We start from the raw sequence: 14,570 nt of genomic DNA on the forward strand, positions 1-14,570 counted from the left end.
CCAGCTGTGTTCACATTGGTGGTTCGTGTGTCTCTTCTGCACAGCGCAATTTTAAAATCTTCGTTCCTTATGATCTCTGCCCTTCCTTTTCTGTTTTAGCTTGCAAATGCATGCAGATGTATCAGAAAGGACACATCTAATTTCTGATGCATCAGTTCCTGTCTAGCAATTTCATTTTATCCTGTTCTGATGTTATGCTAGCCTTGTATGTTTTATTCTAAGTGGACTCCTGTTTTCTTGCATGTGGAAGTTTTACAATGCAATGCTCTCATTCACCTGCTTTCATGAAACCCTTCATTAACATTAGCACAAGTAACTGTGTGATTCCCTTCTGCTTTGTAGAAGATTTGGGAAACTCAAGTCCTGCTCAGCTACAGAAAAACATACATGGTGCTTGGTAATTCCCCTAAGAGCTTAAGTTAATGGTAAACAACTGCAGCTTATTAATTTCACAGAAATTGGGAGAAAAGACATTGCAAATATTGAGGAATGTAGTGCAATATTGATGGGCATCCCTCAGTTATCCAGACAGACTGATGTCACTGGCAAAATTCCCTCTTTTCCAAAGGTTTTCATTTGCTTTGGCTGTGCTTCGTATGGCTGCAGGTCACATTTCCCTTGATTTAAGGAAGTATCTTGGCAGTTACTCTTGGTGGTATATCTTGCTAATTCTGCCCTTGGAGGAATTACTCAGTTCTGCAGTCCTTATTACATGCCCTGTTCTAAAAGATGTCTATGCTATTTTCCCTCTCTCTGTGTTTTCACACTTGTTCAACAAGGTTTTCTTTCTTAGAATATTAATCACAACATCCCAAAGGATTAAAAAATGCTTAGGTATTTTTCCCTTAATATTTACTAAAGAAAAATAATAATTAAATAAAACCTGTATGCATGTAAATCTGGATGTAAAATACAAACAGAAATTAACTTGAGAGTTCTCCCAAAAACCTTAAGGAAAAAACCCCATTTATTCTATAAAGCCCAGAGTATTCATCTACAGTAGACAAAAATGGGCATGTTCTAGAAGAGAAAATCTGTGCAATGGTTCTGCACAGAATTCTATGCTTTCAAGCTTTTTTCCCTTCAGTGGGAAATGGCAGTGCCATTCTCTGAACTGTAATGCTCTGAGCATGTTCTGCTCACCATGGCAGCTTTCTGCTCTCCCCTGGTACAGATCATCCTCCCAGCAAAGGGGGAGTGCAGCCACCACAACTCGCAGCTCCTTCCACACAGCAAGAACCTGAAGGACAGAGATGGCTTTCACCAGCTGCTGCGGGTTCTAACACTGCCACCTCTCAGCTGCCGAAAGCCTGAATTTCTGTGTTGCAGTGCGTTAGTTTATTGAGTCAAATGTTCTGTTATATAGTGGTATGTTCAAGTGTTCCCCGAGTTACTACAGTTAGTTTCTCCCCTATGTTATGCCCTCCTACCCAAGTGTCCCTCAAGGAATCCACTCCCACCTCACCAGATTTTCCCTGTCTGTCAAGACAACCCGGCCCCTTTGCCCCATCCATCAGCCCAAACCCTACCCTTTGTTCCAGAAAGTTCCCTGTCCCTCACCCTAAGATCCAATCCCTATCCCAAAGCTCTCTCTTCCCCTTGTTCTGATTTGTTGTAGCCCTCAAAACCGACCCCAAGAGTCGCTTATTGGTTACTATATGGTGTCCACCCCGTGTTTTGAAAGATTTTAAAAACCCATGCAGAGGAGTGCTGGGGGTTCTTTCAACATCTGTTCCCATTGGGCATTCTCACCTGTGAACCTTTGCCCCACCTCTCCTGATGAATTTGCTGCACTTTACACCGCAGAAGAGCCTCCTCTGCTTCCTTCACTCGGCCCTCCAGGGGTCTCTACTGCTGGGCATTTGGCCGAGAGGTTATGGCTCAGGCAAGACCCTAACCTAGCCAGTTCCCCACTCTTGCCATTGTCCCTGGAGCATCACAGAGCTAGCCAGGGCTGCAGAGGGCAGTGACAGTGACCCATGCCCTGGCATGTCACAGCCCCCAGAGCCACGCCTGCCAGGCCACAAGCCCCAGCCCTGGTCCCCACTGCGGCCTCAGGGGCTCCTGGGCATCCTCACCCTGAGTGCAAAGGCAGCCTCAGGAGCCCCCCAGGGCGCTCTGGATCCAGGCTGCAGACACACTAAAGCCAGCACTGAAAGGGACATGGATGGGGACGGCAGCTGGATCTTCCAGTGCTCACCGCTCCTGACTACTCTCTAAGTGACCCAAACCTCATTGGCAGCACCTTGAGCACATTTACCCTGCTCGCCCCTCCTGGAACGTGGTGTTCTCACATCATGTGAGATGTGAGGATGCAGGGAGTGACCAGCTCCCAGCTGCTCTGCTACCCTGGCCTTACTTTCTGTGTGCCAGCCATGAACTTAATGGATATACTCCTGAGAAACCTAGCACAACATTTGCCTCTCAGGAGCTCTGTGGCAAAAAAACTCCACTAATCCCTAGTTTTTGCACAGAGAAGGAGGTCCTGACATAAGGCACAGGCACAGGCATACGAATTCCTGAGCCGCAGGATTCCACCCATTGTTGTTCCTAGCTACTTTGCTGATATTTAAGAGCCAGTTCTGGACAAGACCTGCTGCTGCCAGGGTAGGAAAATTTGGAGAAAAAAAGGTGCAGGAGACCACCAAAAAAAACCAAGGGGGGAAACCCTTAGGAACACAGAGCACAACAGAAGTCCTTGGAGATGGGTCAATAGAAAATGCCAGCAGCAGTGAGCAGAGCCCGATTTTGCTCACTGCCACCCCAGGGGCTCCTAAGCCCTGGTGGCTTTCTGCCTGCTTCTGGCCCCTGGCCACCATGGCCCACTGCACTCGCTCTGAGTCACCTACAGCATGCCTGGTGCCTCTTGATTTGCTGACCCTGGCATGTGAGGCTCACTGAGGGAAAGGTGGCTGTCCCAATGCTGAGGGCACACGTGGCTCACTGAGCAGACTTGAGGCTTCCCCAGCAGCTTGCAGGTGCCTTATGTGTCATGTTACAGTGCTTGTGCTCCTGCCTCTTCCTGTCCCTCTTCTCACCCTCAGCCAACGTGCACCCTCTGACCTACCTTCAGTAAACCCTGTTGCATCAGACACGGTGACAAGAGCCCTCCTTCGGCTGCCGGTCAAGCGCACATTACACCCTCCGGGCCTGGGAGCAAGGTGGGCTGGGAGAGCTGTTCTCTCAGACCAAGAGGGAGCGGCTCTCCACAGCACCTGCCCATGGACCTTCCCCGCACCAAATAAAATCATCTCCAAGCTTAGCTAGTAAGCTAGTAAGGTATAAACCATTAATTGCCTGGAAATCTGGCACTAGTCTCTAAGTGCCATTAGGTTTCTTTATTGCTAATCTAGCAGTATTCAATTCTGACTTTTATTCTTTTAATAATCCTGATGTCAGGGATTTATTGATTGTTGGTTCTATTTCTTTCCTAGCTTCTAATCTTCAAGGGTATTGCTTTCTGACTACTGGCTCAACTCTTGTGTGTAGCTCAATTTTCACAGGGTCTGCTCGTTTTGATTTTCCTGGGCTATCAGTATCCCATACTCTGGGGTATACCTGATTCAATACTTGCTCTAAATAGTTCTTCTTGTTTGTTGGTCTTGTGTCAATTGTCAGTCCTACTGCTAAAACTTCTCATTTGTCTTCAGGTACCTTCCATGTTAGTTTTCTTTCTCTAAACGGAACTCTTGCTTCTAAATTTTCAAGCAAAAAATCCATGCCTAGGACAGATTTGAGTGAGTTTGGTAAATAAAGAAACTGATGTATTCCCATTTTCTTCTTGATTTTACATTGAAGTGGTTGCAGGAAGAATGCCTTTTCTGGCTCCTATTGCTGGCAGATAGTTTTCACTTTTGGGTATCAGTGCTTGATTCACGTGTGAAAATGTGTCTCCACATTTAGTTAAAAATTCAACTTCTTTATTATTCTTTAGCTGTATTTTAACCGGTAACCTGCTAGGGCAAGAACTGCCAGTCTCGGTCATTCCTGGTATCTGGTGAACATTGCACAGCAGCCGGCATCGTTCGCGTCCCACAAAGGGCTTACGATAGGACACGGCTTGTCTACTGTGCCTTGTAAGGCTCCACTAGCAATTTGTCCCTGCACACGTGCTCTGGCTGCCTTGATCGCCAACTCTTTTGCTGCTTTGGTTAGCTCTGTCAACATGAAATCAGGATCACCTCAGCCTGGCTCTTGACTCTTGACTACGAACTCCAATCTTTTTGCTACTTTGCTAGGGTTTTCTCTATCCATTTTAACGTTTTCCCACCAACTGTTCAGGGCACTAGCAGAAAAGCAGATGTTCACCCACATGGCTTCTCCTGGGGGACTCAAGTCTTGCCTTAAGGGGGTGACTAAAGGCAAAGCTTTCTTGGTTTTATTCCGTGTGTTGCTTGTCACTGAGGCTCTCTGAAATCGTCCCCTCACCTGGATTATTCATCTCATCCTCACTGCCATTTGGCTTTCATTCAGGGGGCAGAGTGGTTGCCTGAGGGGGAGTGTACCCGAGCTGGCCTGGGCTAACTCGGCTGTAAATCTTGGACACCTAGAACACAATCTTCTTCCTGGGGCATTTCAGCCATGTTCAAACATCTCTGCCCTATGCTGAATGCTGAATGACATCTCTTTCTTTTCTGCCTCTTATCTCTTTCCAAAGTTAGGACTAAAAGTCCTGTGGGGCCAAATCAACGCCACAATTTTTTGTGGCACTCAGATTTATTCTTCAGGGTAAAAGCCATGTCTGCATATATATCACCGGATCTCATTTTTCTTCTTGTCTTAAAAATAACATCAACTGTAACAATGGATCATAACGTTCCATTAGGGGGTCACATTTCACCACTTTCTAATTGATACTCAGCCTACCATTGGGTAAGAGTATTTCATCAGGTGACCTTACACGAAAAATTACCCTCTGGGATTCCCCCCAAAGCTTTCTCATCTGCTAAATTACATTCTAGTGGACTCTTTTTAATACCATCATTACTTCTTGTGTTATTCATTCTTCATGCTATCTAAATTTCCAGTCTTAGCAGGATGTATTAGTACTTCTCGTTTCCTTCTCTTTATCCCCTGTATACTACACTTAACATGCACGGGCTGTCTCTGAGTCACCCAGCACCAATATTCTTTTTTATAGTCCTAACAAGCAGTGAAAACAAAAGGATTCCCTGTTCCACACAATCTACAAGGAATTGGGGTACGATCGGACATACAACGAGTTTCTGAAAACACTGCCTAAAGTCCTACTCAGGAGTATATACTCATGTAAACCTAGAGGTCAAAACCCTTGACTTTTGATGTAGTGTCTAAAAGCTTGGGTGACTGCTCAATGTTCTTCGATCACTTCTCAAACTCAGACGGGCTTGGTGCTGTGCCCATTTCCCTGGGGTGTTCCGGTTTGTGTTTATTTATCAGTTATCGTAGAATGGTTTGTTTTCATGTACCCCGTCTTTTCCCCAAGTTGGTTTACCCGTAGGTTTTGCCTTCCCTCAAAGCTGTCCCTCATGCCATTTCCCTTTGTTCCAGCTCCTTCCCTGCCTCTCAAGATAATCCAGCTCTTTATTCCTGAACCTTCCCTGTCACTTTTGCCTTGCACCAACCCCTGACTGCACCACCCCTTTGGAGTTCCCCTATTGCTGGAAGCCCCACTGGCTCATGTGACCTACCCTCTCCTCTCATCTGTCCTAATTAGTCCCCAGCAACTGATGGAATGCCCTCGCTCCTCCCCTGCAGATTCCTTATTGCTCAGTCGTTTGTATCCACCCCCTGAGTTGTATGTACCCCGATAAAATCCCCTGCACAGAAGTGCTGGCGACTCTTTCAGGCTGAATCCATCCCTTGGGATAAACCTTTGCCTTTGGAACCTAACAACAGAGGAGCCTCCTCCTTCTCTTTGGCCTGCTCCGTGCTGCAGTGAGTAGATCCTGAACCACTGAGCAGTGGCTCACCAGGGTTAGCCGCGGGCAGAACCCACGCCTTGGCCATTCCCCACTCCCGCCGCAGCGCCGCAGTTTTCCCAAGAGCCAGCCCGGGCTCCGCTGGGCTGCGTCCATGGGGAACCCGTCCCAGTGCCTGACCGCGCTCTGGGTGAAAAACCTTTTCCTGATACGGAAATGAAACCTGCCCCGTCCCAGCTCCCTGCCCTTTCCTCCAGTCCTGTCACTGGTCCCAACAGTGACGAGAGCTGCAGCAGCCCCTCTGATTCCCCTCAGGAGGATGTTGAAGACCACAACGACGCCCTTTACTCTCCTCCAGGCTGAACAAAGTGGCCTCAGCTGCATCTTGGGCTTCCCCTCCAGGCCACAGTCCATCCTTGCAGTCTTCTTTTGCATTCTGGCTAATGGTTTCATAACTTTTGATACTGTGCTGCCCAAAACTGCGCCCGTCGGCTTTCAGCACGTCTCTTGGCTGCTGCTACAGGGTGTGGGCACCATCATCAGAGACACAGAAGAGCTTCTCCTCCCAGAGTTATCCTTATCCTCTGCACTTCCACGTGTCTGCCTTGATGTTCACTGGGGAATTTCCCACTTTGTGGCCGCTCAATGCTGTGCTCAGCAAGGACACAGTTTGGTTGGGACGTGAGCTGCCAGAGCAAGACATGCAGCAACGGAAGCTGAGAATAGCAGAGACTGGGCAGATTCTGGTTTTTTCCAGAATGTGGGAAAGAGAGTGAGAAAAGCACAAGGAAATTTACGAGTGTTAACTTTGCAATCTAATTGTCTGGGGAAACTCAGCAATGGATGGTGCTCTGGTGCTACTGCCAATGCCTTCCATGAGAAAAATTCATTTCAGGATGGAGCAACATCATCTGACAGAGACCAAGTGTGCCAGCAGTTGCTCCAGGTGCTCCTGCCATCAGCCCCTGCAGGTAGGAGCACAGCCCCCCATGCATGAGGCCTTTGGCTCCTTCTGGCACAGAAGCCCCTCAGGGGCACAGGTCTCTGGGGCAGGAGACAGGCACCAGCGCTGCCAGGGCTCGGGGAGTGGCAGGTCTGCTTGGCCAGGGACTCTGCCACACCTGCTGATGTCAGCGCTCCCCGGGCCCCGGGCCTGAGAGCAGCGATGGTGCCTGGGCCCACACGTTCCTTGTGCGTGTCACACCAGCGGGTTTAGGACGGCCACCAGCCAGGACGTGTCCCAAGGAGGCCGTGCCAGCTTCCCTGCAAGGCCCCGTGCCCTTCCCAGAACGGCTGCGACGGCAGCCCTGGGGGCTCCTTCTGCTGCCCTGAGCCCACAGAGCAGGGCATCGTTCGCTGATGCTCTGAGCCCTTCCTAAAGATCCGGTTGGCCTGCCTTAGACTCCTGGGGCCAGCCATTCCTTCCAACCTGGGCCACTTTGGGTGGGCTGGGCCTGGCCCCATGGCAGGCGGCAGTGTGTGCAAGGGCCCTTGGTGACACGGCGCCGCACAGTCATTGTGACATGGAACCGGGTGTCCAAGGGCCCTCTGTGACACCTGGTGACATAGGAGCTGGCGCTGACAAGAGCACGCCACAGTGCTCAGAGCACGCGACAGGACGGGACAGAGCGGTGCCGTGAGGAGCCCCCGCACAGCACGCTCGTTCGCGTCCCACCTGGAGCTTTTCTGAAGCCTTGTGTCTGCAGCTGAGCTCGAGGCCAGACCACAAGGCCTTGCTGACCCGTGGTCTCCCTGAGGCTTCTCTTCTGCAAGTGCCCTTGAGGTCAGACCACAAGTCCTTGGCAGGAGTCTCCTGTCTTTGTGGCAGGAGCCCTTGAGACCGAGTGCAGGACTTGCTGTCCTGTAGGCTTCCTGAGGCTTCTTACTTGAAGGTGCCTTCCAGGCACCATTGCACGACTTGGTGACTTGGAGCTTTTGCAGGGCATCTCTCCTGCAAATAGCCACCAATCCAGTCAGAGACATGGAGCAGAGACCCCCGAGAGTGCCCGAGCTGGCCTGGGTCGAGGAGGAGGAAGAAGGCCCTGGAGCTGCCCCGGCCCAGCAGACTGAAGAGGTGGTGCCCTTCCAGCCACCGCAGGAGGGTGAGTGGCAGAGCTGGGCCACAGGACTGGTGCCTGCTGCCAGCTTGGCCCCACATCGTGCCATGCTGTGCTGTGCCATGCTATGCCCTGGGGACATGCCTATGGACAGGACGGAAGAGGGGCCGGGCAGACACCCCGCAGTGGCCGTGCTCCATCCCCTGGGGCATCCCGGGCCTCTCCCTGCCTGGGGAGCGCAGGGCTGGCCCGTGTTCTCCGGCCTCTCCCGCAGCCCCTCATCTCTGGCTGCGCTCGCTCTTTGCCAGATGCAGCCCTGGAGCGCACACAGGAGCAGGAGTCCAGCCGTGGCCGCTTCCGCAGAACAGCACAGGTACCTGCAGCCACCCCCACCTGGGCTGGGCCTGCTGTCCCTGCTCAGCCCAGCACCGTGTGTGCAGCGCTCCATGCAACATCCCCGGCTTCTTGCCCTTCTCCTACAGTTCGTTTGCAACTTCCTCAAGAGAGTTAAAGAGGAGGAAGAGACCATCGCCATGGGCGTAGGCCTCAGACCATACTCGCCCATCTTCCTAAGCAAGACCAGTGCTGCCCTGCTGTCTCTGCTTGTCGAGGAAGACTTTTACACTCCAAAGCAAGTAAGTAGCCTGTGGCCAGGCTTTGGTCCTCCCAGCAATTGCTTGGCCTCCCCAGCCATGCATGCTGCTTGCTGTGAGCCTTTCAGGCCACATGGCAGTGGGCTGGGAAGGGAAGCACTCCTCTGGGGAAGCTGGGAACATTGCTCCCTCTGGCAGCTTTCCAAGTCTCCCCGTGCCTTCTCCAGGTGCCTGCCATGGTGAGCTACATCCACCAGTGGCTCATGGCCAATGATTCTGCTGAGCACAGGCTGGACAAGACCCTGCTGGATCTCACCGAAGCACAGCCAAATGACGCAGTCATCACGCTCCTGCGTGTGGCCCCGTCCTGTGACAGGTATGGGGCCCACCTGCCCACAGGGCTCAGGCCTCCCCAGCCCATCACCCTGTACGGCCTGCCCCAGGTGTCTGAGCAACAGAGAATTCCAGAGCCCTCTGGCTGCTCCCTTTCCCAGCCCTGCCATGTCAGCCCCTCAGCCAGCTGCCATGCTCCCTTGCCGCCTCTCAGGGCTCTGTCCCCACAGGGCTGGGCTGTCTGGCTGCTGCTGCCAGGGGGGCAGTGGGCACAGGCAGAAATGGCAGCCAGGTCAGCTGCCCCCGCTGCTGTGTCTGAGACCCCCCCTGAGACACAGCTCTAACCCCGCAGAGCTGCCATGGCCATGTGGAAGACCATCATGGGCTCAGCCAGGACTGTGGAGCTGGCGCAGCTGATCCTCCTGGATGTGCTGGGGAGCTGGCCAGAGTACAGCACCTGCACCTCCGATGGGGACGAAACGGGTGTCTTTGCCCTGGCTGTGAGTTCCTGCAACTGGCCTTTGCAGGCCCCAAGGCTGCCTCTCCAGCAGCTCTCCATCCTCCTTCCCTCGCTGCATCTCCCTGCCTCAGGCACTGGCCTGAAACCTGGCCCAGGGGCAGCTTCAGGCCCACCAGGCCCCGTGCTCCCCCTGCCAAGGTCTCTCCTGGCCTCTCCCTGCCACGCTCGGGCCCAGCCACACGCACACCTCGGCACTGAGCGCTGTCTCGGGGGGCTTTGTCCTTTGCAGGCAACTGTGGTGATGTGGAAGATCCTCCAGGTGCCCTGTCTCCCACGGATCTTGAAGGTGTATTTCCCCCGCCTATTTGTGCATCTGCTATTCCAAGTGTTCTTCAGCACTCTGGATATGCCAGAGGCAGTGGACACCTTCTGGAAGGGATGCCAGGAAGAGCACGGCCTTGCCACCAGCCCCAACAGGTGCCCCATGCCACTCCTCCAGTCCCTGCCACGTGGCCTGCCAAGGAGCCAGTGCTGCCACTGTGACCTGGGCTTTGCTCTGCACACAGGTTTGCAGTGCGCACCCTCAAGTCCCTGCTCTGCCTTCTCCGCTGCGAGGATGTGGTGGTGGCAATGGAGCGCAGGTGTGCCTGGGACACGCTGCTCTCTCTTGACACTCACCACTTTGCCGTGGCTCTGCTTGCCAGGTGAGACCCCCTTCTCCCCACTGCCTCTGACATTGCTGCTCTGTGCCCAGGTGCCTCACAAAGTGTCCATGGTGGCCATGGGCCAGAGGGCCTTGTCACTAAAGGAACGGCCAAGCAGACTGGAAAAGGCTGGCAGAGGACGGTGCCCATGAGCAACCAACTGCCAAATGGCCCACGTCCCCTTGCTGGAAGGGTGCTGGGGAAAGATGAGAACTGGATGAGTCACGCCTGGGAGAGGTTTGCCTCACTGGCTCGGGGTCTTGTTTCCTTTTTCCCCTCTTCAGAGAAATTCGCCGCTTAGCCATCCACTTTTGTTCTGCGATTGCATTCTACCTGCTCGCCCTGCTCGGCAAAGAGATGCCATACTGGGATTTCCCTGCCCTGGCATTCCTTGTGGAGGTGAGCCTCAAGGCCAGCGCTGCCCGGCTGAGCCGCCTCCCAGCCCTCTGCCCACTCGCAGCCACAGCTGCCAGGACAGTGCCCGTGCCCTGTGCTGCTGCCTGGGCCCGGCCCTGTGCGCTTCTGGGCTCCTGCCGGCCGGCTCCCCTGTCACTGCCCTGTGCCTTTCAGGTCCTCGAGTGCCTGGACTTGAGGGAATGCAGTGACAGCGTTCTGGAGATCCTGGCACAGAACCTGCAGAGCGAGCACATGGCTAGGCGTTACTTGGCACTCCGAGGCCTCGTAGTGCTGGGCAAGAATCCCTTGATGGTGAGAAGGGACAGTGGCTGAAGCCGTGCAGGCAGCGTGGGGCTGGGCAACACTGTCGCTTGGCCTTGCATGGGCTTCGGCCACTAGGGCAGCTGCTCCCAGCTCTCCTGCCTCCCGCTCCAGCTGCCCCAGAGCTTCGGGACAGGCCTTTGGCCTCTGGGCCCTGCGGCAGCAGGGCGGCCTTTCACAAAGTGGTGTTCCACACAGGCCGAAAAAATGCAGAGCCTGACTGAAAGTCTTGTGGAGCTCCTGGAGGAAAATGACAGCGACATGATCAGGATGAGCATTCTTCTCCTGAGATATTTGCTCCTGGATAATGGTGCCCCAATAGCCACCCCCATTGCCCTGCAGCTGGCTGAGGCGCTCCTGCCACTCTTTGACAGCGTAAGGCCCTGTGCCCACAGCCACGGCCACTGGCTGCTGCCCGGACACTTGGTGCCCTGTGCAGATGCACGCCTGTGCCCTGGAGGGCCTGAAGCAGCTGATGCTCAGGTCTTTTGCCCTTTCCTTTCATCCAGGATGATATCCAGGTGCAGCTGAGCTCCATGGCTGTCTTTCAAGAGATGCTGGACTTATTAACAGAAGAGGGAAGAAAGGCCCTCAAGTCCCACGTGCGCCAGAGCCTGCTCCCTCTCTACTTCCACTGCCATGATGAGAATCAGATTGTTGCTGAGGTGAGCACTTGTGGCCAGCTGCCGTCCCCCTGGCAGGGGCTTGGGCTGCCTCCTGCCCTGGCACCTTGCAGGCTGCAGCCTCCTCCAGCCTGTGCTACTGGGATGGTCCTGTGCCCTGGACTGTGGGGCCATCTGTGCCTCTCTGTTGCTCTCCAGGCCTCCCGGGAAACGCTGCATTCCTCAGCCAGATTCCTGAAGAGGAGGGATATTGAACAAATGCTACACGTGGATCAGAGCTTTGGCGAGTGCCTGGTAAGAGCAGCCGAGAAGCCCCAGCCTCAGCATGGCGAAGGACGCTGAGGGCGGTGCTCAGCGTGGGGGACGGGCAGCTGTGCCCGCTGCTGCACCCAGAGGTCGCGCGGGCTCTTCTCCAGGCTCCCGCAGGCCCGAGTCGGGTGCCCTGGGAGTCCGAGCCCGGCGGGGCTGCGGGGCGGCACTGCGGCTCCCCGGGCAGCAGCCGGCCCTCTGCCCCCTGCCCTCGGGAGCCCTTGGCCGGCGGCTGCTGGCCGCGCCTCAGGGCTGTGCGGGCAGGGGAGGCCGGCGCTGGGCGCAGACAGCGCCCCGCCCAGGGGCTGAGCCCGCGCCAACCCTTCCCTCCTGCTGCTCTCTGCAGCTGGCAGAGGACAGGAGGCGAGCGGCCGAGCAGCTGCGCCAGGCCCTGCGCTACCTGCAGAGCCCACAGGAGCCCCTGCGAGAGGCGGCCGTCAGGTTCATGGGTGAGTCCCGTGCCGGGCTCCCTCCCCGGCCCGCCGCAGCTCGGCCCCGGCCCCGCCTGCTGCCCCCGGCAGCGCCAGCCGGGCCCGGCGCCGTGGAGCCCTGCCTGGCCTGGGCATTGCTGCTGCCGCCCTCTGGCAGCCGTGCCCTGGGGCGGCAGCGTGCGGCAAGGGCCCGGGCTGAGCCCTGCCGGGCCAGCAGCCCGTGTGGCCACAGCGCCGGCAGCGCCGCTGGCAGGGAGCTGTGCCGCTGGGGCCGTGACAGGCTCTGTGTTCACAGGCATGGCCGGGCGGCACCTGAGGGGGCAGCAGCAAGAGCTGCAGCTGATCTGCACTGGTGAGTGTGTGAGGGCAGCCGGCTGACCGCGGGAGCTGGAGGGGGCAGCTGCAAGCCCTGCCCCGGCTGCGGAGGGCTCTGCTCCCGTGGACAGAGCACACAGAGATTTCAGGGCTACGTGTGGCATTCGTGGCCAGCACCTTCGGGCTGATCCCCTTGCTCCCTTCTCCCTGCGGGCCATGGCAAGAGCCGGCCGGGATAGCGCCGGCAGGGGCTCTCCTCGGCTCCCTGCACATGCGGGATCCGACCTTGCCTCTTTTCCGCTCTCTTGCAGCCCTTGAAGAAATGGCATGTGACAGCAGTCCTGCAATCAGAGATGCTGCAGTTGAATTTTCTTTAGTTCTCCGGGCCCTACAGAGAGCTCCCTACTCCCCATGGCGTAAGCTGCGAGATCGATTCCGCAGTGCATGGAGGAAACGGCCTCGTCTGTGCAGCACTGCCGTGCTGTTCTGCTGGAGCTCCGCAGAGAGATGATCTGAAAGACTCTGTCTGCTGGGGCCATTTAAGCCAGCAGGGATTTGTGTTTTTTCTTCAAGATTTTTCTGTTTGTATTTTCGTTTTTTGTTGAGTATAGAATATCATAGAATAGAATAGAATATCTTCCAATACACAGAGTGCCAGGATCTTTCTTTTCCTGCACAGGGTCTGTAGAGCATATGGGGAGAGGGGGAAATAGGTGCTTGTGCTCAGCCAGCTGTCCGGGCGTGCAGTGTCGCAGGGAAAATGGCCAGAAGCCCCTTGGCCTTTGGTGGTTCTGCTGAAGCCTTTGTGCTGCCGACAGAGCGGCTGGGCAGGGGCCGGAGCTGCGGGGATCCCTGCCAGAGCGGTGCCTGGCAATGGCCACAAGCCCTGTGCCGGGGAGGAAGGGCCATCCGTGTCCTCCTGCCCATGCGCTGCTGGCTGCCTTGCTGAGGGCTCTCAGGTGCCTCTGGATGGGGCTCCTCTGGAGCTGCTGTGGGGCTGCGGCGCTGCTGCCGGCAAGCTTGGCCAGGCTGGGGGAGACCCTGAGGGGCTGGGGCGCTGCTAAGCCCTGAGCAATTGGCTGGCAGAGGCCATAGGCAGCCCCCTGGCAGCCGCCTCGATCCTGACAGCCGGCTGCTCTGGCGCTCCCAGGTTTGTGGCCGGTTGGAGGGACCCCCTGGGATCAGGCGTGGAACCCTGGTCCTGGCCTTTCAGGCCTGTGAGGCCAGCTGTTGTGGGGCTGGGCATGTGCCCTCCCTGGGCTCCAGACTGGAGGCCCCGTGCCCCTCAGCCTTAGGCATTGAGCTCCACTGTCTGATATCCAAGTCTTGTTCCTATTGCTGTGGGGGAGGCCGAGCTCTGTGGCTTTAGGCCCCATTGAGCCAGAAGAGCAGCAGCTTTGAGCCCACAGGGGCCACAGAAAGGCCCTCTTGGACCACGGGCATTCCTGTCCTTCCCAAGGCAGGGACACATGAGAGTGCAGCGGGCACCTTCAGGGTGCCACGCTGGCTTTGCACTGGGCCACCTCCCTGTGCTGTGCTCGGCTGGCTCTTTGCTTTGCTGCTCTCGGCCTTGTGTCGTCGTACTCCTCTGGCTGCCTGCAGCCAGGGGCAGCCCTATCAGGACGGTGAAAGGCCCCGTCTCCAACATCTCAAGGGGGAAACGGAGCTCTCCCAGCTCTCAGCCCACGCTGTAAGCAGAGCGGAGCCTTTTCCAAGCCCTGGTGGCTTTCTGCCGGCTTCTGGCCCCTGGCCACCATGACCCACTGCACTCGCTCTGAGTCACCTACAGCATGCCTGGTGCCTCTTGATTTGCTGACCCTGGCATGTGAGGCTCACTGAGGGAAAGGTGGCTGTCCCAATGCTGAGGGCACACGTGGCTCACTGAGCAGACTTGAGGCTTCCCCAGCAGCTTGCAGGTGCCTTATGTGTCATGTTACAGTGCTTGTGCTCCTGCCTCTTCCTGTCCCTCTTCTCACCCTCAGCCAACGTGCACCCTCTGACCTACCTTCAGTAAACCCTGTTGCATCAGACACGGTGACAAGAGCCCTCCTTCGGCTGCCGGTCGAGCGCACATTACACCCTCCGGGCCTGGGAGCAAGGTGGGCTGGGAGAGCTGTTCTCTCAGACC

General features: G+C 55.9%; 1 protein-coding gene across 1 annotated transcript; it reads left to right on the top strand.

Moving 5' to 3' along the window:
• The first annotated feature begins 7,881 nt into the window (after positions 1-7,881).
• On the top strand, positions 7,882-13,087 carry LOC132082858 (uncharacterized). Its single transcript, XM_059487272.1, has 6 exons — positions 7,882-8,002; positions 8,465-8,592; positions 11,107-11,139; positions 12,043-12,145; positions 12,423-12,479; positions 12,754-13,087. Exons 1-6 carry the CDS (start codon positions 7,882-7,884, stop codon positions 12,951-12,953), a joined length of 642 nt encoding a protein of 213 aa, XP_059343255.1. The 3' UTR covers positions 12,954-13,087.
• The last annotated feature ends 1,483 nt before the right edge of the window (positions 13,088-14,570 follow it).

Source organism: Ammospiza nelsoni, chromosome 22 (assembly GCF_027579445.1).
Source record: "Ammospiza nelsoni isolate bAmmNel1 chromosome 22, bAmmNel1.pri, whole genome shotgun sequence".
Classification (NCBI taxonomy): Eukaryota; Metazoa; Chordata; class Aves; order Passeriformes; family Passerellidae; genus Ammospiza; species Ammospiza nelsoni.